Raw genomic sequence first — 26,323 nt, 5'->3', positions numbered from 1 at the left:
GTTACAAACCAGGATGCAAAGAATGTACATGAATAGATGTGTAAAAAGCATAGAAGTAAGGATGAAATTCCTTCTACCTTTCCATTGGTATTCAGTAAAGATCAGTGCAAAATCCCAAACAGCTTCTTTACATAAATGTTCTTCCCCAGGTTCAGTCACAGTTGTTAGTGGACACCTGCCACGCTGTAAGCATTCCTCCAACGATTCTTGTCCTTGAAAGTACATGACAGCTGTTTTGGAGGCAGAAGGCTCCTGGGTGTCCAGTAAAACACATTGTAGTATCTGTTCCTCGTGCTCTTAAGATACTGGTTTTCAAGGTTTTTCAGTCTTCAGTCTGTTTCGTCAGAACGAAGACTACAGGACCATAGCCTTAAAACAGAAATTTATGATGACAAAGTTTTCTGCTTATATTTATTTGCCTCAAGAGGTATGAACTGTGGATTTATTCATTCTGCATCAGTGGTCTCAATGTTCTTATTACATTGAGTACCTTAACAGTTCCTACTGAGCAAACTCAAAGGTGCTGTATACTCTTGTCAATTTAAGCAGGCAGATATGTATTATAGCCCCATATACCTCTCTGCCTTTAAGGGGCTTACCAAAAGCTTGTCTCCACTCCGCTGCCAACTCTTGTACGCTGTTACCAGCTCAGGCAATTTACTTTGCTAGCTCCAACATTTCAGAGTAATCAGCTGGGCGCCAGTGGTTCACATTTCTATAATCCTAGCTAATTGGAAGGCTGAGATCTAAGGATTGCCATTTGAATCCAGTCCAGAAAGGAAAGTCTGTGACACTCTTATCTCCAATTAAACATCAAAAATATCTGGAAGTAGAGCTGTGGCTCAAATGGTAGAATACTAGCCTTGAACAAAAATACTCAGGGACAGTTTCCAGGCCCTGAATTCAAGCTCCAGGACCAGCACAAAGGAACAGAAAAGAGTCTTACAGATAGTATACAAATGACAAATGCTAGTAAGGATGTAGGGAAGAGGAGCCTTTATACAAAGTATGTTATACTTCTACTGGACTCAGTATGAAAACTATAACTACCATATAATCCCACCATCCCACTTCTGGGTATATTTCCAAAGAAATCAAAGTCAGCATACAATAGAGATACCTGTACTCTGTATCCTTCTGCTTACAATAACCAAGCTATAGAATCAGTGTAGATACCCATCAACAGATGAAAGGATTTTTTAATGTGGTATACATAGAAATGGAGTAATTTTTAGACATGAGGATAAATTGGTCTAGCATAGTGACTTATACCTATAATTCCACATACTTGGAATGCAGAGGTCAGAATGTCATGGTTCCTAGCCAGTCCAGACAAAAATTTAATGAGATCACCATCTCAGCAAACTAGGCATTGTGGTGCACACCTGGGATCCTACACTTAGAGGCCATAGCTAGAAGGGCTATAATGCAGGCCTACGCTGGACAGAAACGAGCCCCCATCTAAAAATCAACCTAAGCAAAAAGGGCTGGAGTCAGTACTCAAATGGCAGAACATCTAATAAGCAAATCCCTGAGAGATGTGAAAATCCCTGAACTCTCTCTCACACACACACAAAAAAAAAAAAAAAAATCATATTTGGAGAAAATGGTTGAAACTGGAGGTCATCCTGTTAAATAAACCAGACTTGGGCACATACTATGTTTTCTTTCATGGATAGAATCTAGATTTTTGGTTTAAAAAAAAAATGGGAGTCTGGTGCTAGTGGCTCACACCTGTAATCCTAGCTACTCAGGAGGTTGAAATCTGAGACTGATGGTTCAAAGCCAGCCCAGGCAAGAAGGTCCTTAACCACCAAAAAAAGTGGAGCTATGGCTCAAGTAATAGAGTGTAATAGGCTTGAGCAAAAAGTTAAGGGACAGTGCTCAGGACATGAGTTCAAGCCCCAGTACCAGCAAAAACAAAAAGTAAGTGGGTCAATATTTGAGAAGAAAACCAGAGAAAGTGGGAGGTAGGGAAAAAGAGGGTAATAGGGGAGAGGGTAAAGTGTTTATATGATCAAAGATCGAAGTATATTAAATGCATATATGAAGAATGTCACATAATGAAACCTTCTATGTTGTATCATCAACATGCACTTAATTTTTACCAAGAAGTTTGGTTTAATTTTTTTAAACTTTCTTTTTGGTAGGAAGTTGCCCTACAGTAAGAGAAACTGGAACAGAAGTTGGAAAAGGTTACGATGTTCCTATTTCCGGCCGTTTAAGGACAAGCGGTATGACTTTCAGCTTGATCAATATTATCTATGTAATAGGAGGAATACTGCCACACATTATTTATTGGCCAGATTTTTAAATGATACTATTTCTGGCTGGGAAGGTGGCTCAGTGCTTGCCTTGCATGCATGAGGCCCTGGGTTTGATTCTTCAGCACCACGTAAGCAGAAAAAGCAGGAAGTATCACCATGGCTGGAGTGGTAAAGTGGTAGCTTGAGCTGAAGAACTGAAGGACATCACCCAGGTCCAGAGTTCAGGCCCGTGACTGACAACAACAACAACCAACAAAAAGATACTATTTCTAATTTAATTAGTAATATTTAAAATAACTCCCAAGATAGTACAATTATGTCACACTCTAAAAGTTGAACCAGCAGGCAAGTATTTTTAAAGACTTGGGCTATTAGGTAGTTTGTCCAATGTCAGTCTTTTGCAAGCCATCTTCTTGCCAGCTTATGGGCATTGTGTGTACTGAGGTAATGATCTTTGCAATGTCTTTTACCTCCTGTTTTCTCCTTCACTGTTCTTGAAATACATTCACTTTTTAGTTTAATTTTAAAAAACTTTGTATCAGTTGATAACATAAAATAAATATACACTTACTATAATAAGAAAGCAGGGGCTGGGAAGGTGGCTCAGTGGTAAAGCGCTTGCCTTGCATGCATGAGGCCCTGGATTCGATTCCTCAGCACCACATAAGCAAAAAAGAAAAAAAGCCGGAAGTGGCACTTTGGCTCAAGTGGTTGAGTGCTAGCCTTGAGCTGAAGAGCTGAGGGATAGTGCCCAGGCCCAGAGTTCAGGCCCCACGACCGGACCCAAAAAAAAAGAAAGAAAAAGAAAGCAATGGTAAACATAATGAAAAAAATCACTAATTTTATCTAAATATTGTGTGGGTGGTATGTTGAGCCTGAGATCTGCCTTGTCTCAGTTGAAACAAGATTAGCAATGTTAAAGCGGTTTTAAAAACACAGAGCCAAATTCAGATGTTCCTGCCTAGACATATCTGGCTTGTTTTCATTATGGCTTTGACTGTTCCCCACCTCTTTGAATAGGGAGATCTGTTTATTTCTCACCTACATGTTGAAGGCTAACAGGTTTGTTACAACAGAGTATTTGAGAGTAGTTGTACAAAGGGATTTCAGTTCTACACCAGTTTGTTTATACAATGCATCTTAATCAGTGTCATCCCTCCCCCATCTCTCCCAACCCTACCCACCCCTCAATTTTACTAGTTCTATTTCACATACATTGAGTACGATGACTATATTCTTCCTTTCTTTATCCATCTACCTCCCTCCTTGACCTCACCCCTACCCTATACCCAATACATTAAATTCCAGTTTCCTGGGTTTCCTTTTGTTAGACTATAGGTTATTTGTTCAAAGGAATTATACCATTGGAATTCTCACCTGCATATACCATGCTCTAATTAATATATTTATGTATATATGGATATGACCCTGTATATATTTACATATATATTTATATATTAGATCTAATTTCCACATATAAGAGAAAGCATGTGTCCTTTGTCTCTCTGTGGCCTTGACTTCACCTAACGTAATTTTTTCCAGGTTCATTCATTTTTCTGTAAATAATGAAATACTGTTCTTCCTTATGGATGAGTAAAATTACATTGTATTATATACATTTGCTTGATGCATTCATTCATTGAAGGGCATCTGGGCTGTTTTTATAACTTGGCTAGCCGCTATTTCTTTTCTATTTATTTTATTGTGAAGATGCTCTGCAGAGGGGTTACAGTTACATGAGTAAGGCAATGAGTACATTTCTTGCCAAACCTTGTTACCCCTTCGTTGTTGTTCTCCCACTATCCCCTTCCCTCCCCACCTCCCACCCCACCCCCCGCCAAAAGTTGTAAAGTACAATTTTTATTTTTTATGACTTTTTTTATTGTGAAAATACTGTACAGAGGAGTTACAATTATATGGGCAAGATAACGAGTACATTTCTTATCAAGCATTGTTGCCTCCTCCTTTGTTTCCCCTTCCCATCCCTTCCCATCTCCCCCCACCCACCTTCCTCCCTGCCCCCCCTCCCCCGCCAAAGTTGTAAAGTTCGTTTTTCAATATAACTACTTTGTACATCTCGTTGTTGCAATGGGTCCACCTGTATCCCTATTTAAACGATTTGTTTTTTCCCTTCCCCTCCACAAATTATACCAACATCAAATACAGTGAAAGCAGGGGTTATATCGTGGGGAAGGAACATACAAAGCAACAAATAAGTCATCTTATAAATATGTTAGAAACAATCACATGAAAGAAATAAAACATTTGAATACTTATCTTGGGGGTTCATTTCACCTAACATCAACTTATCTGACCTTTTCTGCTTGTCTCAGATATATACTAGTTATTGCAAATAAGGGAAACCATGGGGCCTATGTTTCTTTGGGCTTGGCTTACTTCACTTAATATAATTTTTTCCAAACCTTTCCATTTCCTAACAAATGGGGCAATGTCATTCTTTCTGATGGAGGCATAATTCCATTGTGTATATATACCACATTTTCTTGATCCATTCATCTACTGAGGGGCATTTGGGTTGGTTCCATATCTTAGCTATGGTAAATAATGCTGCAATAAACATAGTTGTGCTGGTAGCTTTAGTGTGGTCTTGTTTGTGGTCATTTGGGTAAATGCCCAAAAGTGGGATTGCTGGGTCATAGGGGAGCTCTATGTGGAGTCTTTTGAGGAAACTCCATACTACTTTCCAAACTGGTTGAACAACTTTACACTCCCACCAACAATGCAGTAAGGTTCCCTTCTGTCCACATCCCCTCCAGCATCTGTTGTTATTAGAGTTCTTGATTATAGCCATTCTAACTGGGGTGAGGTGGTATCTCAATGTTGTTTTGATTTGCATTTCTTTTATGGCTAGAGAGCTCGAACATTTCTTCATGTGTCTATTGGCTATCTTTGCTCTTCAGAGAAGTTTCTCTTTAAGTCTTTAGCCCACTTATTTATTGACTAACCCCTATTTATATTGTTCAGTCTTAGCTGTTTTATTTAACACCATCCCAGTGTTAAACATAAAACAATAATAACCTGTATACAACAACTCTAGCTTTTGTCAATTTTTTAACCCTCTCTCTGCTTCAGTTTTCTTGTCATTAAAACAGAGATTATAATACCTACTCCTAAGGTAGCTTGTATTATAAAAGCTCATTCTTCAACATTTTTATTGCAAGAATATAAAAAAGTAAAGTCAATATGATAATACAGTTCAGGCTAGATTTGGATATGTAAAGACAGACATTATCTGTTGGGATAGAAGTCATCTGTTGAGAGGTAGTGGAAAGTTGTAGCCATCCCAGTCAGTCCTGAATTGGTGACAGTACTGAAATTGAGAATAAAGTCTGGTTGCTGGTCATTCATCTCTGTAATCCTAGCTGCTCAGGAGGCTGCGACCTTAGGATCAAGGTTCAAAGCCAGCCTGGGCAGAAAAGTCCATACAAATCTTATCTCTAGGGCTGGGAAGGTGGCTCAGTGGTAGAGCGCTTGCCTTGCATGCCTGAGGCCCTGGGTTCGATTCCCCAGCACCACATAAGCAAAAAGAAAAAAGCAGGAAGTGGCACTGTGACTCAAGTGGTAGAGCACTAACCTTGAGCTAAAGAGCTGAGGGACAGCGCCCAGGCCCAGAGTTCAGGCCCCACGACCGGACCCCCCCCCCCAAAAAAAAAAAAAAGAAAAAAAAAACTTTAACCTGGAAAAAGCTGGAAGTGAAGATGTAGTTTACATGGTAGAGCACTAAACTTGAGTAGAAAAAGCCAAGTAAAGAGCATTGGGCATTGATCTTCCTTCCTTTTTTAAATTAGCATATGTTAAAAGTACAATGGAGATTTATTGTGCTATTTTCATATATGCATATAATGTACTTTGATCAAAATTATCCCTTCTATTACTTTTTCTTTTTTCCCCTCCCCTCCCTTTCCCCACCTCCTGTCTCCTTCCCCTCTTCTTCCATTCCCCCACTTTCTTTTTGGTTCAGTCCCCAGTACTGAACTCAGGACTTTGAGCTTGCTAGACAGGTTTTCTTCTACTTTCTAGCCACATTTCTAGGACCTTCCCCACCTTTTGTTGGTGGTGGTGGTGGTTGGTCATGGGGCTTGAACTCTGAGCCTGGGTGCTGTCCCTGAGCACTTCAGCTCAAGGCAAGGGCTCTACCACTTGAGTCATAGTGCCACTTCCCCTCCCCACTTTTTAAACAACTTTCAGTGGGTTTCATTATTCTGTTTAATCAATTTTTTTACCCTATTCTTTTACTCTCCCTGGCTCCTCTCCCTCAAAATAATCCCCTGCATTTTACACTCATGTCATTTTTTTTTTAAGGCCTACAATTCCACACGAGGGAAAGAGTGCTACATTTGCTGTATTTGTCTTTCTCACACAACTGTTCTTTTATTCCAGGATCACCACCAGCATTATCACCAAGGAAATCTCACCCAGTCATGGACTTTTTCAGTTCCCATCTTTTAGATGACTCTTCCTCTATAGACACTAATTCTGCTCACACAGAAACCCACAAAACAGTTTCAGGAGATTATCTTGTTTCTGATGAAAACCTTCAGAAATTGGAGAGTGTGCTTGATCTTTGGAGTTCAGGTCTTAAGGTAATTGAATTTGTTTATTTACAGTTGTTTACTATGCATTGTGATAGCTTTATTGTTGATTATACTGATTATGCTTCTTATACTTTAAAAAAAAATGATTGCCCTGAGCTCAGTACAGATCTCAATCTGTGTGCTTCTTATTCATTTTTTTCTTGTCAGTTGTGGGGCTTGCACTCCGGGCCTAGGCACTGTCCTTGAGCTTTTTGGCTCAAGATTTGTGCTCTTCTTTGTTGAGCCACTAGGCCACTGCCGGTTTCCTGATAATTAACTGGAGATAAGAGTCCCATAGACTTTCCTGCCTGGGCTGGCTTTGAACCATGATCCTCAAATCTCAGCCACCTAAAGCTGCCTCTTCAATTAACCATCAAAAAAGCCATCTGGTAGAAGTGGCGCTGTGGCTCAAGTGGTAGAGCGCTAGCCTTGAGCTGAAGAGCTGAGGGACAGTACGCAGACCCAGAGTTCAGGCCCCAGGACCAGCAAAAAAAAAAAAAAGAAGCCAGCTGGGCACTGTTGGCTTATGCCTGTAATCCTAATGACTCTTGAGCAGCTAGGATTACAGGTATAAGCCACCAGCGTCTGGCACTTCTCATTCTTTAATGTACATAGGAATCATCCTGGTTCATATTAAATTATAGCTTCATATCAATAGGTCATTCCAAGGATCCTTTATATTAAGGTTCACTTGAGTCCAGGAGTTCAAGACTACTCATACCTGTAATTCTAGCTACTCAAGAGGGTGAAATCTGAGGATCACGGTTCAAACCCCACGCAGAAAAGTCCCTGAGATTCTTATCTCCTATAAACTACTCAGAAAAGCCTGAAGTGGTATTGTGGCTCAAATGTTAGAACACTAGCTTTGAACACACTGATATGGGGTCTTGTATTTGGCCTGGGCACTACCTCTTAGCTTTTGTTATTGTACCACTTGAGCCATATAATTCCACTACTGGCTTTTTGCTGGTTAATTAGAAATAAGACTCACACAGGCTTTCCTGCCCTAGGCTAGTTTCAAACCATGATTCCTGGATCTCAGCCTCCTGAGTCGCTAGAACTACAGATGTGAGCCCCCACCTCCTAGCTACATTTCATACTTCTATGAGACATTCAAATTTGTCTCTTAGTTCAGTTAACCATATTTGTTTTAGGGATTTTGTATACATATATATACATATATCTAACAAATATGTTTTTATATATGTATATGTTATATTTTATGTGTTCCAGTGATAAGGGTGAAAAGAGCAATTTGTCATAAGGTGGCTATTGTGGTAGGTGGTTGGGGGAAGAAGGCTCCAGGTTCCATGGTTTCCACAAGCACAACAACCTTTATCAGGACAAACTCCCAGTTATGATGTTCAGCCAGGCCTGATCCTCCTGTCTTTTTCACCTGTCCTGTCTTAATTTGGACTGTCAAGTCCTTGAACAAACAAAGGGATTTCCCTAAGGAAGCCTAAATATTTTGTTTTGTTTTTGTTTTATTAAGTACATTTGTTCATTTACCTTGCTGTACTATTACATTTTCAAGCCCAGATTTCAAGCTTGGTAAATGTACAAAAAGACTCCTTAGATAACTCTAATGGATAGAAACGCAGCAAATGCAGTTAAATGTTTTAAACAGCCACAAGTTAACGAGAGTTTTATTTCAGAGGGTACATGGATAAGCAGTCTAAGGGATAGGGAGTAGATAGATTCCTAAAATAATAAATAAAATTTTAATAAGCTTTTTGAGTAGTCAAGTAATTTAAATTTGGTGTTGAAACATGCATTTACACTTTTTGAGACTTCTCAAAAATCTCAGTGCTGGTTTTTTGTTTGTTTGTTTTTTTTAATAACAACAAATGTCCCTCCTGTAGTGAACTGTGAAAGAATGGTTGTTGAAGGTGCATTGCATACATCATCTTTTCTTCAGTTCAGGTTTAAGAAGAGGTATCAAGGAACAAACTTAAGTGTCAATGTATTTCTCTTTCAGACAAACATTATGTCTGAACTCAGTAAGTGGAGACTTAATTTTATTGACTGGCACCGAATGGAGATGAAGAAAGAGAAAGAAAAGCACACAGCACAAATAAAGCAGCTGGGCAGCCAGATCACTGAATTAAAGGAGCTGCAGAGAGCCTTTGAGGTTTCCATTGGGAGAAAAGATGAGGTCTTCTGTTTTATTATATCTCCTTTTTGTTGACGTTTAGAAAATACCTTGCTAGAAAATGCATTCCAAAAACTAATGATTATTTAGCTTACACAAGAGATGAAGAGTGGGCTGGGAAGGTGGCTGAGTGGTAGAGTGCTTGCTTCACATGCATGAGTTCCTGGGTTCGATTCCTCAGCACCACATAAGCAGAAAAAGCCAGAAGTGGCGCTGTGGCTCAAGTAGTAGAGCGCTAGCCTTGAGCTGAAGAGCTGAGGCAGTACCTAGGCCCAGAGTTCAGGCCCCATGACCGACAAAAAAAAGAGAGAGAGAGAGAGAGATGAAGAGCAAGTCACTGAGAAACTGAGAGTAAAATCAGTATACAGCCATAGGATTGGTTCTTCTCATCAGACATGCCAGTATTGGGTCATTTTATCCTCACTTCTGGTTATAGAGTGCTTAGTGTTTTAAGAGTCTCTCCTAAATGTAAGACTTGATTTTTTCCTCCTAATCTTTTTATCCTAACCTCCTTAATAAAACACTAAGAAACCACACTCTCCACTTTTAAACCCTCCCTGAAATGGACTTTTTTTTTGCGGGGGGTGGCGGAGGGGGGGGGGGTCCGGTCTTGGGGCCTGAACTCTGGGCTTGGTCACTGTCCCTCAGCTCTTCAGCTCAAGGCTAGCGCTCTACCACTTGAGCCACAGTGCCACTTCTGGCTTTTTTTCTTTTTGCTTCTGTGGTGCTGAGGAATCGAACCCAGGGCCTCATGCATGCAAGGTAAGCGCTCTACCACTGAGCCAACTTCCCAGCCCCCTGGGATGGACATTTAAACCTCTCACATCCTGTCTGTTATATGTCCTTTCATTGATGAAGATAAATATAGAAGAAATCTTTTATTTCACTTTCTGTGAGCTTCTGACTTGAGGGTCAAGTTCAGGTCTGTGCCCGGCTGAGCCTCCAGCCATTTATGGGTTATAAGTAAGAGGGTAATGGCTTGCAGAGAACAGGGACTCAGGCAGACCCTACAGCTATTGCCTGCAGAAGTGGTATCAGGTGTGCTAATGAGCTACATGAAGATGGTAGACTCTTTCTTTTGCTTTTAGAGGGTATGATATAAGTTGAACATTTTACATACTTTGCATTTTTGAAACAGTGAATACTAATATTTTCTCTTACTTTCAAAACTCTGTTCTAAGGTTTTTAAATTTTTTTAAGTATCACACAAAGTACATAGATCATTACTTCAGTTCATGAAAGTGAATAAAGAATAAAATAACAGCCATCTGTCACCATGCAACCTACAACATAGAATCTATTTGATATCTTAGAATGGGTACCCTTTACTCTTCTGAAAAAAGGATAGGGATGAATGTAGTGGCACATGCCTGTAATCCCAGAATTCCAGAGGCAGAGGTAGAAGGATCATGAGTTCCAGGCCAGCCTGGTACTCATGGCAAGACCCTGTCTCAAACCAGCAGCTGGCAAACACATTTGTTTGGTGTTTTTCCCTATTGGTACTGATATGAGGGTTTGAACTAAGGGCTTGGGTGTTATCCCTTATCTTTTTCACTCAAGGCTGATACTCTGCCACTTAAACTACAACTCCACTTCCAGTTTTTTGGTGGTTAATTAGAGATAAGAGTCTCATATACTTCCCTATCCATGATCCTCAGATCTAAGCCTCCTACATACCTAGAATGACAGGTTTGAGCCACTTGCAACCAGCTTAATCCAGAGGTAGAGTCTCATGGACTTTTCTACTAGGCTGACTTTGAAACTTGATCTGTATATCTCAGCCTCCTGAGTGGCTAAGATTACATACATGAGCCATTATTGTCTGGCAGACTACCTTTTTATCTAGTGTAACCATTTTTAGATATGTATTTTATAAGACATAGGTACCTATCTTGTATCTATCTTTGAAATGTCTATCTTATATTTTTATAAAATATATGTTTTATAAGATATGTCTTTTATAAAAGAATATTACTGTGGAAGATGAACATCAAAATATATCTGTTCTTTGCTTTGATAATTTTGTTGGGAAATCACTAAATTGCTACTGAGAAACTTCCATATCCAAGGTAGTGGTTGTGGCTAGAAAGAATTAGAACCTGGCCTGCTTACAAGTCTACTGAATGCCTTCTGTATATATAACAGTTACATACTATATATGTACAATTTCTAATGAATTATGTTAATAACTATTAATTCTCAAAGACATAAACTATTGGTAATTAGCAATATACATGCACAATGAATATTTCATTTCCCTCTTGTTTCTCTTTATTGAAGTTTTACTATATTCACATGGGAAACATTTTTTAATTTTTTTGTTTTGGATTTTTGTGCCAAATACTAGGTCTTGAATCTAGGGCCTCATGGCTCTTGCTCAGCTTTTTTACTTATGACTGGCATTCTACTATGTAAGCCATGCCCCCAATTACAGATTTTTGCATTTAATAACAGTAATAAGGCTTGTTATACCAATGTGAACTACAAAAAAAAACTATACAAGAAAAATGATAAGGCTAATTTGTATGAATATAGTAGAGATCCATAGCTATTCTCTTTAGCTTTTTTTCATGTGGAGAAATCACTTTACCAACTGCTATTATTGCACTATCACAATAATTGTGTTACTTGGTCTTTGCAGGTGATTACCAGCTTGTCTCATGCCTTAGCCAAGCAAAAGGAAAGGATAGAGTTGATGAGGACATTCTTCCACTGGCGAATTAGCCATGTCAAATGCAGACAGGACGTAAGTGAATAAGATAAGGCCAGTAATGGAAATCAAACACCTAAGCTCAAAGGGAGCTTAACTCTTGTCAAAGAAAGATTCATTTTCTAACAAGTCAAAATGTGCTTATGACTTAATATTGCTTGTATTTTATTTTTTTATTGTGAAAATACTGTACAGAGGGGTTACAATTACATAGGCAAGATTAATGAGTACATTTCTTATCAAGCATTGTAGCCTCCTCCTTTGTTTCCCCTTCCCATCCCATTCTCCCCCCACCTCCCCATTGTATTTATTTTAATATAATTGAGAAAATAGCTCTCTGATTTATAGACATACAGTATCATAAGTATAGTTCATATTCTTATATGTTATATACTATCATATGCTACTTGCTGCTTTAGAGTGGTTTAATAAAGATTGTGTTAACTTATAAGTGCTAAAATAATGGATAATTGAACCTCTTTAAACAGATTGGACTTCAGACATGCTTACATGGAAAATGAATTTATAATGTTAAATGTATCATATGCTTCCTGTATTCTATTTCTAAAATTTCTGACCAGATGTAGTAGCATATTCCCAATAGTTCCACTTACTCAGAAGGCTGAGACAGGAGGCTTTCTTGAGCCCAGGAGTTTGTAGCCAGCCTAGGAAACGAAACAAGACTCTATCTCAAAAAAAAGTTTAAACCCAAGCATCCTATATTTTCATTAAATAAGAGCTAAATAAAGATATCAGAATAATGGTAAACTGAGAGAATAATAAACTTTGAGGTGTCAGGCATCCTGTATTTTCATTAAATAAGAGCTAGTAAATAATGGTAAGCTGAGAGAATAATAAACATTAAGGTGTCAGGCATACCTGTTACCCAGCACTTGGAAGGCTGAGGCAGAAGGCTTGTGAATTCAGAGTCAGCCTGGGCCATAGAGCAAGACTTAGTTTCAAAAGTAACAGAGAGAGAAAAAAAGAAAAGAGAAAATTAGTCTATCAAAAACGGTAAGTAGGGCTAGGATGTAGCTCAGTGGCAAAGCACTTGCCTAGCAAGTGCAATATCCTGGGTTCGATCCCTAGTACCAAAAAATTAAAGACCAATAATAATAATTCAGTTTAAAAAACTGGTAAGTAAAGTATTGTCTTGGATATTGGACCATTTCAGCCTCAGGCTTGTAGGTGTATATTTCTTGGTCTTGAGGCCAGTAAACTTATGCATTTACTTTTTTTTTTTTGCTGGCTATGGGGCCTAAACTCTGGGCCTGGGCGCTATCCCTCAGCTCTTCAGCTCAGGCTAGCTTTCTACCACTTGAGCTACAGTGCCACTTCCCAGCTTTTTCTGTTTATGTGGTACTGAGGAATTGAACCCAGGGTCTCATGCATGCAAGGCAAGCACTCTACCACTGAGCCACCTTCCTTCCCATCCCCATAAAGGTAGGAATCTTTAAAGAGGCTGTCTTGTTTACTTCCCAGACATTTTGTAGTGATTTTTCCTAATGTGAATCTAATCTTTATCCACTTGATTCTGTACAAATATGGTAAATTTAAAACATAAAAGATGAGATTATGGGCTGGGAAGGTGGCTCAGTGGTAGAGTGCTTGCCTTGCATGCATGAGGCCCTGGGTTCGATTCCTCAGTACCACATAAGCAGAAAAAAAAAGCCGGAAGTGGCGCTGTGGCTCAAGTGGTAGAGCGCTAGCCTTGAGCTGAAGAGCTGAGGGACAGCACTCAGGCCCAGAGTTCAGGCCCACGACCGGACCCAAAAAAAAAAAAAAGATGAAATTATGTATATGCCATAGAAGATAAAATATAGAAACCCATGCTATAAGGGATGTGTTAGTTTTTCATATTCGACTGAGCCCTAGAGAGGTACCTCTGCATTAATAGTTTAGTTTAAATACTATTATTATCCTAAAATTGTTTTTGTTTGGTGTTTTTTCAAGACTCCTTTGTTTTATTTTTTAGCAATTTTTTATTGTGATTGATTACATAAATTTCACAAATTTCACAATATTGTGGGATAGTGATACTTAGTTAAAGCCACAAACACATAGAATTGTTTTTAATAATGCTTCCTGCTGTGTGTTGGTGGCTCACACCTGTAATCCTAGCTCCTCAGGCAGCTGCAATGTGAGGATCTACGTTGGAAGCCAGCCTGGGAAGGAAAGCTTATGAGGCTCTCATCTCCAATAAACAACCAAAAAGCCAGAAGTGAATCTGTGTCTCATGTGGTAGAGCACTAGCTATAAGTAAAGAAGTTCAGGGACAATGTTTAGACCCTCAACTGGTTAGGAAAAAAAAAAGCCGGGTGCCGGTGGCTCACACCTGTAATCCTAGCTACTCAGGAGACTGAGATCTGAGGATCATGGTTCAAAGCCAGCCCGGGCAGGAAAGTCCGTGAAACTCTTATCTCCAATAAAACCACAGAAAACTGGAAGTGGCGCTGTAGCTCAAGTGGTAGAGCACTAGCCTTGAGCTGAAGAGCTGAGGGACAGCGCCCAGGCCCAGAGTTCAAGCCCCATGACCGACAAAAAAAAAAAAAAGGAGTGTTTCCTAGTGTTTTCATTTTTATTAACTGCAATAAATCAAATTCCATATTAATCCCTAAAATCATTGTACCTTTTTGCTAGTTATAGGGCTTGAACTCAGAGCTTTGCACTCTCCCTCAGTTTTTCAATCAGAGCTGGCATGATACTATTTTAACCACACCTCCAGCCTACCTTCTTTGCTGGTTAATTGGAGATGCACTTGTCTGCCTATACCAGCTTTGTACCTCAGATGTCAACCTCGTGAGTCCTAGGAGTAGACACTTAAGCCACCAGCTCTTGGCTGGTTTTTCCATAGTTTCAAAGTTATTTGTTAGATGGTCCATAATGAGTAAATATGTAGTTTAAATATTAGCTAGAATAATGGTTCAAGTGGTACAGGGACCTATACCTGTACCAAATCCCAGTATTGACAAAATTAAAAAAAAAAAAATGTTGGCTAGAATACTTGCGATAACATGACTTTTGAGCTAGTTTTTAGGAAAAGTGGGAATTAGAGCTATTTCACAAGAATTCTCTGATAAATGATATATGTTCCCTATTTGGGTCAGTTTGGTACTATGTAATAGAAAAGTGTAAGAGTTACTAACCTTGTTTATGATGGTGGCATTTAAGTTGAAAGGAAAACAGTCATCTGAAGCCACGGCCTTTATGCTTTCCAGCATTCTTTTAACTAAAAAGTCCTTTCTTCCATTGGGTTTTGGTTTGGATTTTGGTGTTTTCCCTAACTTGATTGACTCTGGTAAGCCATGATGTAATGAGTAGGAGCCCAGGCTGTGAAATCAAACTGGCTTTTCCTTTCTACTGTGTGACCCAAGTCACTTAACCTGTTTTTCCATGGGCAAGTCAAGAGTGATATGATTGCACAGATTAAACAATAACTTATATACACTCCCTCTGTGCTATGTTTACTGTATTAACACATTTGCCAGTGTAACTGTGCCAGTAAATGTATTAACTAATGTATTTGCCATTACCACTGTACTCCTGTTTTTTAGATTTATGAAGGCAAACTAGCTGATCAGTACTTCCATCGAACCTTGCTGAAGAAAGTCTGGAAGGGCTGGCACTCCGTAGTACAGAGGCAGTGGAAGGAGGTGGTAGAACGAGCTTGTCAGGCAAGAGCCGAAGAAGTTTGCATCCAAATTTCACATGATTATGAAAACAAGATTGCTATGGTAAACTTTTTTTTAAGTTGTCCCTTTCTTTCAAAACAAGAGCATCATAGCCATTATCAGTTTATCATTAGCCTTCTTTTTTTTTAGTCTTTATGTACCTAAGAAGAAAAATTCAAAATAAAAATGTTTATCATATTTAATAAACTATGTTCTTAAGTTTAATAAAGTATAAGTTGAAATTATTTTCCTTTGACTTTTTCTTTTGTGCCAGTCCTGGGGCTTGAACTCAGGGCCCAGGCACTATGCTTGAGGTTTTTTGCTCAAGGCTAGTGTTCCACCACTTGAACCACAGAGCCATTTCTGGCCTTTTCTGAGTAGTTTATTGGAGATAAGAATCTTACAGACTTTTTTGCCCAGGCTGGCTTTGAACCAGTTCTGATCTCAGCCTCCTGAGTAACTAGAATTACAGGCATGAGCCACCAGTACCCAACCTTCCTTTGACTTTTTTTTTTTGTGGGTTGTGGGGCTTGAACTCTGGGTCTGGGTACTCTCCCTCAGCTCTTCAGCTCAAGGCTAGCACTCTACCACTTGAGCCACAGCACTACTTCCAGTTTTATGGTGATTAATTGGAGTCTCACTGTCTTTCCTGCCTGGGCTGGCTTTGAACCATGATCCTCAGATCTCAGCCTCCTGAGTAGCTAGGATTACTTACAGGTGTGAGCCACTGGCACCCGGCACTCCTTTGACTTTTAATAGTAAAATTAGCATTGTTTCCTTGGAAAAGCATTTGGGACTCAAAATAATATAAAAACCATTCTAAAGAATGCAATCAAATGTTAAAAGAAAATGTTCACTGAAGCACTAAATTCTTTTTTTTTTTTTTTTTAAATTGTATTTTATTTTATTTGAGAACATACTGTACAGAGGGGCTACAATTACATGGGCAGGATAATGCATACATTTCTTACCAAGCATTGCAGCCTCCTCCTTTGTTTACCCTTCACTTCCCTTCCCCGCCTCCCCCCTCCCCCCAACCAATTTTACCCCCCTCCCCCCACCCAATTATACCCCCCTCCCCTCCCACACCGAAATTGTAAAGCTGGTTTTGACATGACATTTTGTACTTCTCATTGTTGCAACAGGTCCACCTGAATCCTTAAACGACTTGTTTGTCCCCATCTCCTCCACATGTTATACTGACATCAAATATAGTGAAAGCGGGGGTTACACTGTGGGGGAGGGACATACAAAGCAACAAAGAAATAATCTTATAAATGCATTAGAAACACATGCATGAAAGAAACGAAAACATTAAAATACATATTTAAGGGTTCATTTTCCTAACCTCACATTATCTGGCCTTTTCCGCTTGACTCATACCTATACTAGATATTGCAAATAAGGGAAACCATGGGACCTATGCTTCTTTGGGCCTGGCTTACTTCACTTAATATAATTTTTTCCAAACCTTTCCATTTCCTAACAAATGGGGAAATGTCATTCTTTCTGATGGAGGCATAGAATTCCATTGTGTATATATACCACATTTTCTTGATCCATTCATCTACTGAGGGGCATCTGGGTTGGTTCCATATCTTAGCTATGGTAAATAATGCTGCAATAAACATAGTTGTGCTGGTAGCTTTAGTGTGGTCTTGTTTGTAAACATTTGGGTAAATGCCCAAAAGTGGGATTGCTGGATCATAGGGGAGATCTATGTGAAGTCTTTTGAGGAACCTCCATACTGCTTTCCAAAGTGGTTGAACAAGTTTACATTCCCACCAACAATGAAGTAAGGTTCCTTTCTGTCCACATCCCCTCCAGCATCTGTTGTTATTAGAGTTCTTGATTTTTGCTGTTCTAACTGGAGTGAGGTGATATCTCAATGTTGTTTTGATTTGCATTTCTTTTATGGCTAGGGATGTTGAACATTTCTTCATGTGTCTATTGGCCATCCTTCTTTCTTCTTCAGAGAAGTGAAGCACTAAATTCTTAATATTAAAAGTAAATTTCATAATACAAATAGTTTTCTATAATGGAAAGTGGCATGAAAAAATACAGTCTCTTTAGGCTTCTGTAAATAGTTGTTTTTTTCTAATTCTATTCATATTATAGGCATTTAATTATTTTTACCCTGAAGGGATAAGGGCTGTCCATGGCTTATGCAAAAGTACATGAAAGCTTTTGAATAAAAAATGATATGTATTTTGTGTAATGAAAACACAATAGCAGTCCTCAATGGGACTGCTATGAAATTCCACTTATGTGAATCTTGATTTTGTGGGAATGAAAATGATTGGAAAGTGGCACTGTGGCTCAAAATGGTAGAGCGCTAGCCTTGAGCAAAAGAGCTCAAGGACAGTGCCCAGGCCCTGAGTTCAAGCCCCATGATCCACAAAAAAGAAAAAGAAAATGATTGGTTGGAGACCTAACTTGTACAATGAGTCACATAGCATGAAATGTAGTTGGCAAGAACTGTTCTTTCATTTCATATAAGAATAACCTCACAATATATAATTTTTAACAGTAATATTCTTTATGTCTCAAATATGTGTGTATATATATTTATTTATTCTGATTTTAGTTATCTGGAGCTTTGGAAAATTCAAAAGCTGATATTCAAAAATTGCAGCAAGAAAAAGAGCACTTTGAAGATTCCATGAAGAAAGCTTTTATGAGAGGGGTTTGTGCATTAAATCTCGAAGCCATGACTATGTTTCAAAACAAAAATGATACAGGTTAGTAATTCATGGAAGACTATTTTCAAAAAAGAATTTGATTTCAATTGATGAGTAGGTCTATAGTACTACTTACTATTCTGCAGTGATGTGTCTTATCAGGACTTTATTTTTAGTTCAAGGGTATTATATCCACCTTTAAATGTATCATGAGAATTAGATCATTTGTAGTTGCATCTGTTACGTCATAGGTACACAAGTAAAAAAACTTAAGAAGCCTATGTGTTTACATAGGAACAGTGTGTTTATCACTTTAATAAATTTATCATCTTAAAAATTTAAATTTAGGGGCTGGGAAGGTGGCTCAGTGGTAGAGTGCTTGCCTCACATGCTTTTGCTTATGTGGTGCTGAGGAATCGAACACAGGGCCTCATATATGCAAGGCAAACACACTATCACTGAGCTACCTTCCTAGCCCAGATATTTAGGTTTTAATCACATCTTGCTATCAGATATTTTTTAACTTTTTCAATTTTTAAGAAAAAAAGTTGCTTCTAATCTTTTCTGACATTAAAATATTGAACTATTTTTATAAAAATAGTTCAGTATTCAACGGGTGTGTGTGTGTGTGTGTGCGCGCGTGTGCGTGTGTGCCCGTGTGTGCGCGCCTGTGCCTGTGCCTACCTGTCCTGGGGCTTCCACCCAGGGCCTAGGCACTGTCCCTGAGCTTTTTCTTCTTTTAGCTCAAGGTTAACACTCTACCACTTGAGCTGCAACTCCACTTCCAGCCTTTTTTTTTTTTTTTTTTTTTTTTACTGGGCAGTGTTGTGGGGTTGGTTAATACGAGATCAGAGTCTCACATACTTTTCTGCCCAGACTGGCTTTGAACCTCTGTCCTAAAATCTCAGCCTTGTAAGTAGTTAGTATTACAGGTGTGAGCCATCAGCACCCAGCTATAATGTACTTCTTTTAAAATATCATTTTATGGGACTGGGAAGGTGGCTCAGTGGTAGAGCGCTTGCCTTGCAGGCATGAGGCCCTGGGTTCGATTCCTCAGCACCACATAAGCAAAAAGAAGAAAAAGCCGGAAGTGGCGCTGTGGGTTAAGTGGTAGAGTGCTAGCCTTGAGCTGAAGAGCTGAGGGACAGCACCCAGGACCAGAGTTCAGCCCCCACTACTGGACCCAAAAAATATATATATATATATCATTTTATTATTATTATTGAGGTATACAGAGAGTTTACCATTTCATAAGACAGGTAATGAGTACATTTGATTTTGAACAATGTCACACCTTCCTTTACTTTCCCCCAGTTTCCCCTTATTCTTCTCTTTTTAATAATACCAGGTTCCTCTAATGCATTTGTCTTATTAGATTAAAATAAATGTTTGATTTTGTGTGTGTGCAGCACACGCATGCTGGCTTCTCTGCAGACTGTGATCTGCAGTGAACCTTGTGTTATGTAGTCATCCTAGTTTTTCTATTCCTTCTGACATGCTAGTGATCAAATCCAGGCCTTACTCATTCTAGACCAGCACTCTACCACTCACCTACATCCTCATTCTCCTAAATCTATAGAGTGTAAATAAGGGTAGAAAATGACAATAAAAATGGCTTTAAAATGATTTCTGACGATTGTTAAAACAATTTTATGCAAAGTAGATAAAACACTTTACAGCTGAAAAAAATGGGTCTCAGTTAAAGCTAGAATAGTGATTAAACTTAACAGTTATCTGATTTTAAAAAACTTATAAATCTGCCCACAATGGCAAGATCTGGTCATGTGCCTGTCCAGACTTGTCCTTTGTACTGATTTAAACTCCTGGTGCCCCCACCTTAGAGATACTCAGCGTCACTGTTCATCAAAAGCATGTTAAGATTTCATCAGTGGAGGTTAAGCACTATAACCACTGTTAAAACTTTTTAATAAGCATAAACATTCTAGTGTATATACTGGCAGTTTAAGATTTAGATCAAAGCTCAAAATTTTGAGTGGGAAAGAGAAACAATGTAGAGAAATATTTAAACATAGAGCCTACATAATGTTCTAGATTGAGTATTCAGAAATATCTCATTGAATTTTCAAACCTTTACCCTGTTGACCGATGTCACAGAAATAGTGTTAAGTAGAAAGTAACCAGACTCTTACTCTGAAGGGAAAGTACTCCAAAGTTAGACTGGATGCTTAGCTCAAGTGCTAGAATGCCTACTTACCAAATTCAAGCCCCAGGATGGATGGATGGATGGATGGATGGATGGATGGGGGAAGCTGGAGGGAGGGAAGGGGAGAGAGAGAAAAAAAACAGTCCCTATGTATGTGGTATCTCTCCAGACAGCTAATCATTATTAATAGATTGTATAATCAACCTGCAGGAACCCATTAGTTTTACTTACTGATTTCCTACTTGCTGAAAGTCAAGAATTAAAATTATTTTTGTTAGGATAGGAGCAGTAGATGGAAATGAAGATGACAGAAAATAGTTGTAAAGCTAGAAATCCCAGGCCATTTACCATGTTAGTTGTATGAAATGTAAAAGCACATAATCCTTAAATTCTGTGTGATTACCTGTATTTCTATAGTAATAGTTACTTTATGGCAATACACTTAATTTTATGTAAGAGTAAATCACCCATTATCGTTCACCTGATGAAGGAATGGTCCAAAGTCTTTAGTGATTAAGACTAGTATTAACCAATTAATAACTACTAATTGAACAGTTGATAGAAATACGTGGCAAATATGTACATTTTGTAGGTCTAGATTATAGCCATTATATAATTATTTTTAATGAGAAGAATAGTAATCTTACCTCAGGACACTGGTAATGGAATGAATTTCCACTTCTTAGGACTGGAATTCCCAAACAGCAAGGAAGAGGGAGTGCCTAGTGTTCAGAGCAGAGAGCGCTCGGTGCATTCAGATGTCTCCACGGCTGCTGCCATGTCCTCAGCAGTTCAGCTACAAGCTCCTCCCTCAGCAGCAGCAGGCCTGGCCAGCGCCTCAGTGCTCCCCTCCGCTACTTCCATGACTTCCACTGCAGCTACATCGTCCTCTTCTGTTCACGTTCCCGTATCTGTGCTCAACATGGGATCTGTGGCTCCTGCTGCCCAGGAAGACATGGTTAGTGTCATTTGTGCAAGCATTGCCTTAGGAAAGGGTTCAAAAATATCCATAAATTGGATATTTTGTTATGATGATCTTTGGTGGGGGATATTACTTTGTGTGTGTGTATGGTGCTTGGGGTCAAAACAGGGGCAAGCACTGAGCTACATCCCTGTCAATTGCATTTTTTTGGGGGGCGGGGGGGCTGGTCTGGTCGTGGGGCCTGAACTCTGAGCCTGGGTGCTGCCCCTCAGCTCTTCAGCTCAAGGCGCTCTACCACTTGAGCCACAGCGCCACTTCTGGCTTTTTTCTTTTTGCTTATGTGGTGCTAAGGAATCGAACTCAGGGCCTCATGCATGCAAGGCAAGCGCTCTACCATTGAGCCACCTTCCCAGCCCTAAATTGACTATTTTTAATTCAATATTCTCCTGTAGAGAATAATATATACATGGTGTTTAGGCCAGCCCACAGAAAAAACTTGAGACAAATTAGCTAAAATATTCCTTTGTAATGAAAAATAATAACCCCAAAGAACTATCACAATCCTGATAACTAAAACAAAAGGTACTTTTTTATTTTATATTTTTTAAAACTATTCAAGAAAATAGATTTAATTTTAGAAAGAGTTGATTTTTCTTGGTTCGAACAAAGTAATGTATATTTTTCAAGGGCATTGGAGACTAATATGTTTAAATATTTTTCTATTCAACTAAGAGCTTTCCCTTTTCTCGGATACAGATACATCACTAACACCCTAGTGATTCCAGCTGGATTATCTATTTTCTTACCTTATTTTATGTTTATTTTGACAGCACTGAGGTTTAAACTCAGTGCCTCATGCTTATGAGGTTTGTACTGTACTACATGAACCATACCTCATGAACTTTTCTGCCCAGGCTGGCTTCAAACCTAGATCTCTACATCTCAGCCTCCTAAGTAGCCATGATGCCCAGCTTAGCCTAGGTTTTAATATTTAATTGTATTTGAAATAAAGAAAGTAACAGGGCTGGGAAGGTGGCTCAGTGGTAGAGCGCTTGCCTTGCATGCATGAGGCCCTGGGTTCGATTCCTCAGCACCACATAAACAAAAAGAAAAAAGCCGGAAGTGGTGCTGTGGCTCAAGTGGTAGAGCGCTAGCTTTGAGCTGAAGAGCTGAGGGACAGCATCCAGGCCCAGAGTTCAGGCCCCACAACCATACCCCCCCCCAAAAAAAAATGCAATTGACAGGGATGTAGCTCAGTTCAGACCCAAAAAAAAAAAAAAGGAACAATTTTTTTGGAGCTACTGAGCTTTTATTAGAGAAGTACCTAGAGGACAGTACTGAATGAGAATAGAGTCTATTTAGGATAATGTGGTAGAAGTGAAATTATTACGGTCTGACCCTCCTCCTCCTCTTGTTAAACTTATTCAAAAAATTTTCTCAGGAAGGAAAGGAATAGACATAGGGTTAACTAAGCTTGTCAGACTCCCTCACCTCTGTGGAGCTTTTTTTTTTTTAATTTAGAAATTTATTCTGTTTAATCCACAAGCTTTATATAGCTTTAGTTAAAAAAAGACAAACAATAACAAACAAAAAAGAAAAAACAGTGAAACCAAGACACTACGTTCCAAATATAAGAATTCTGAAAAAAGTTGTATATACCAAATTGGAAGAACAAGACAAAAATAGGAATGGAGCCATGACATCCATGAAACAAAATTTTATATAACTGAAGGATCCTTCTGGGACTAGTTAATTGCCTTTACAAAAGAAAAAAAATCAATCAGAACAGAATAGAATGAAATTCCAGTGTTCTGAATCAACTTGTTACACATCAATATAACCCCACAGTGTCCTGGCAAACAACATGCTCGCATTTGTCTTATTCTAGAGCTCAAATCTTGATTCTTTTCAGCAGAGACTCCACAGGCAATAGGAAGGGTTGTGGCATTGAAACACTCATTTATACTTTTGTGAGTTCAACAATGGTCATATCTCTGGGCAAGCTTTCAAACCATGTATGGTTGGAAGCATAACTTACATGGGTGTTAAGATCCAAGAAAAAGTGACGGACCAAAAAAGAAAGGAGAGAGACAAAAATAACACCTCTGGAATAGCCAGGGGCATTTAAAAAAGGAACCAGAAGAATGCAAACAATATTTAAACCTCCTTTTTTGAAAAGGAGACTATTTTTTTTTTTTGGCTTAAAATACTTCACTGTAAATGAATTATGTCAGATCTTTAAAAAAAAAAAAGAAAAGATGTAAAGCGAGGGCTGGGAATGTGGCTTAGTGGTAGAGTGCTTGCCTAACCCGATAAGGCCCTGGGTTCGATTCCTCAGTACCACATTTTTTTAAAAAAAGTCATTAAATCATAAAATATAGTTTTTAAAAAGATAGTGAACAATTTGAAATACAGTGTCAAGATGTATAAGTAAGACAACAGTTGGCCGCCTTCTTTTCATGTGAATTTGGCACAAAGGTATGCAATCCCTTATAAATTCTTGAGATAATTCCTTCTCCAACTTCCAACCACTGATATAATAGAAAAGAAAACAGGAGGAAAGCCTTTGGGTCTTACCCCTGCCCTGGCAGGCCATCACATGGTACCATTGCTTTGGACAGCTGTTGTGAGGGGAGAGGCCTGCGTCAACCAGATAATTGTTTATCTTTAGTTATCATCAGTCTTCCACCTTACTCAATTCTGCTTTTAGAAAACTACCAATTTTGAAGAAAAATACATTTAGGTCTACTACTAACCATGCTTGCTATTGACTGAAGTGAGATAGATGAATGGCTAGATGTATAGATAGAGATAGATCCATCATTTGACTGTTAGATAAATGTGAAAGCCTGGTACTTGTGGCTTATGCTATCTCCTAGCTACCTGAGCCAACCTAGGCAGAAAGTTTGCAGAAACCTCTCAGCCCATCACTGGACATGGTGATATACACCTGTGACCCTAAGCAATATGGGAGAGTGAGATTAGAAGGATTATGGTTCCAGGCCAGGAAGAAGTCTGTAAGACTCTATCTCAGCAGAAAGAGGCTGGGCTTATTACCCCACCAAAGACAGAATATGTAAAATAGGTTCATTTTAATCCATGCACACTCCTAAGCAAGAAGCAGGATTCTATCTCAAAAATAACTAGTGTACAAAAGGGCTGGAGGTATGGCTCAGTGGTAGACTACCTGCCTAGCCAGCATAAGGTCCTGAGTTCAAGTACTACCAAAAAAAAAAGAGAAGGAAATTTGAATATGTGGAGATATATCAACCCTGATATAGCTTCAGCTTTGTTTCTTTTCCATGATTTTAAAATATGATCCGATATGGATGATCTCATTTAAACAAACATGTAAGAGTTTATGTAAATTTCTCATTTTTCATTCATATGTGCAGATGACACACACAGAGCTAAAACTCCCTTGTAAAAATATGACTATACCAACAAGTCTGCAGTTATTGATAAACAAATATACAAGGGGGAAATGTGTAAGTTTGCTTGCCAATTTTATTTTTTTGAAACAGTTTGACTACCTAAGATAATTTTGAAGTCTTTGAAACATGAGAAACAGTACTGTGAAGACATCCCTTCCTATTTGTCCCCCAACACATAACAGCCATGCACATATTCATGAATATAATATACACATGGGTGCGTGCAGGAATACACATAGACCCCCTATATCATCTACTCTTTGAAAAGAGCAATCTTTGTGACCAGAGAGAATCCCAAGTAAATCTTTCTCTAAGTCGTATGCTAGGTTTTTTTTTTCCTTCCTTATATGATTTAAACACTCAGGTTCACTTTAAATATGTGTTTTTATTTTTTAAAGAACCATAAAAACAATAGGAACAAGTTCATTATTTGGTTAACTTAATGTAAACCAAATCAATCAAACCCTGGTTGTCTTGTTCTTCATTTTAATCACCAAGTTTTCCTCCTAAGTGAACATTCAACTTTTTCCAGACTTTCTTGGGATTTCCATAGCATAAAAGAGATAGGAAACGAAAGCAAAGAGGGTTAATATTCTATGAAATAACATCTTCATTTGTAAAACTGTTTTTCTCCTCTGCACACTTCCTCAGTGTGTTAAAGGAAGTGTCAGAATGTCATAGTGGAAAACAGTGTTCCAAATACATGTTAGACAGTTCATACTGCATCTCATTAGCTTGAACAATAGGTGGTACTATTATCTTTCTAACTCCAGTCAGAATAGTTGAAGGAAAACATTCTCAGGTAGACTTTAAAACTAGTAAGATTTCTGTTCTAGCTTTCCTCTTCATCAGAATGAAAGGGATAAGGTATCATTAGGTAGGTAGTTGGTGCTACATTTCCCATTTTATAAATGAGGAAGTTGAGGCTTAGAGATTAACACTGTGTAGACACAATACCTCTTTTAAGAGCTGGAATTCAGACTTTGACAATCTGACTTAAGAGGCCTGGACTCCTCCTACCCACTAATCTGAATGTCTCCCTGTCAAATATTATGATATAAATGTTGGGTTTTAAAATATCATTTCCATTTTTTCTTATTCCTTTCAGGATTTTTATGTTGACAGGACTTTAAGTGCCAAAATTTTCTCTTTCAACTTTTTTTTAAAGCCAGCTAAGCTGATAGATTCAATGTTCACTACCATGATCAGGGCCCAAAAGTGGTCATTTACTTGAGTCTGCTAATGTAGAGAATGATTTTCTTTTTTAATGACATTTGCAGGCCTTATTATTTCATCTTAAATATGAGTTTGCAAGGTAATCTATACAATACTGATTATAATTAAGCTATCTTTCTAATCTAATCTACATTGTTATATATTTTCTAAGTTTCCAAAGTCAGTTTCTGTAAAATACAACATGAAGTAACAAAACTGCTGATTATAGGGTCCTTCTAGGTTTTTTCCTCCACTTAATTTAACAGCAATATTTTCAAATAACTTACCCTATAATTCTCTCAAAACCTTTAAATATTCTTTTTAAAATATCCTGTCTGTTTTTAGAACAGTTCTTTTTCATCACCTTTATACAATGTTAGTTTCATTACTTAACAAGTGATAAATCATTTAAAAATGAGCAGCTCTGTGACAACTGTTTAACTCGTCTCTTTCCATCTTGCAGAAGGCCTTCTAAAGCAACTCTCAGCTTCACTGAGTACAGCTTGCCTTTG

General features: G+C 38.5%; 1 protein-coding gene across 1 annotated transcript in view; it reads left to right on the top strand.

The window, feature by feature from the left end:
- The window catches only part of LOC138833013 (centrosomal protein POC5-like), a 41,090-nt gene that overhangs the window by 9,227 nt on the left and 5,540 nt on the right, over positions 1-26,323 (top strand). Inside the window, exons 4-10 of the mRNA XM_070031366.1 lie at positions 2,151-2,234; positions 6,669-6,871; positions 8,841-9,017; positions 11,656-11,760; positions 15,279-15,458; positions 17,983-18,136; positions 20,927-21,198. Of these exons, the coding sequence (XP_069887467.1) occupies positions 2,151-2,234; positions 6,669-6,871; positions 8,841-9,017; positions 11,656-11,760; positions 15,279-15,458; positions 17,983-18,136; positions 20,927-21,198 (1,175 nt within the window). The remainder of the gene's footprint in view (positions 1-2,150; positions 2,235-6,668; positions 6,872-8,840; positions 9,018-11,655; positions 11,761-15,278; positions 15,459-17,982; positions 18,137-20,926; positions 21,199-26,323) is intronic.

Source organism: Dipodomys merriami, unplaced genomic scaffold (genome assembly GCF_024711535.1).
Source record: "Dipodomys merriami isolate MVZ:Mamm:240054 unplaced genomic scaffold, mDipMer1.0.p SCAF_20, whole genome shotgun sequence".
NCBI classification, from domain to species: domain Eukaryota; kingdom Metazoa; phylum Chordata; class Mammalia; order Rodentia; family Heteromyidae; genus Dipodomys; species Dipodomys merriami.
The sequence above is the reverse complement of the archived record's forward strand: the minus strand, read 5'-3'. Positions and strand labels throughout refer to the sequence as shown.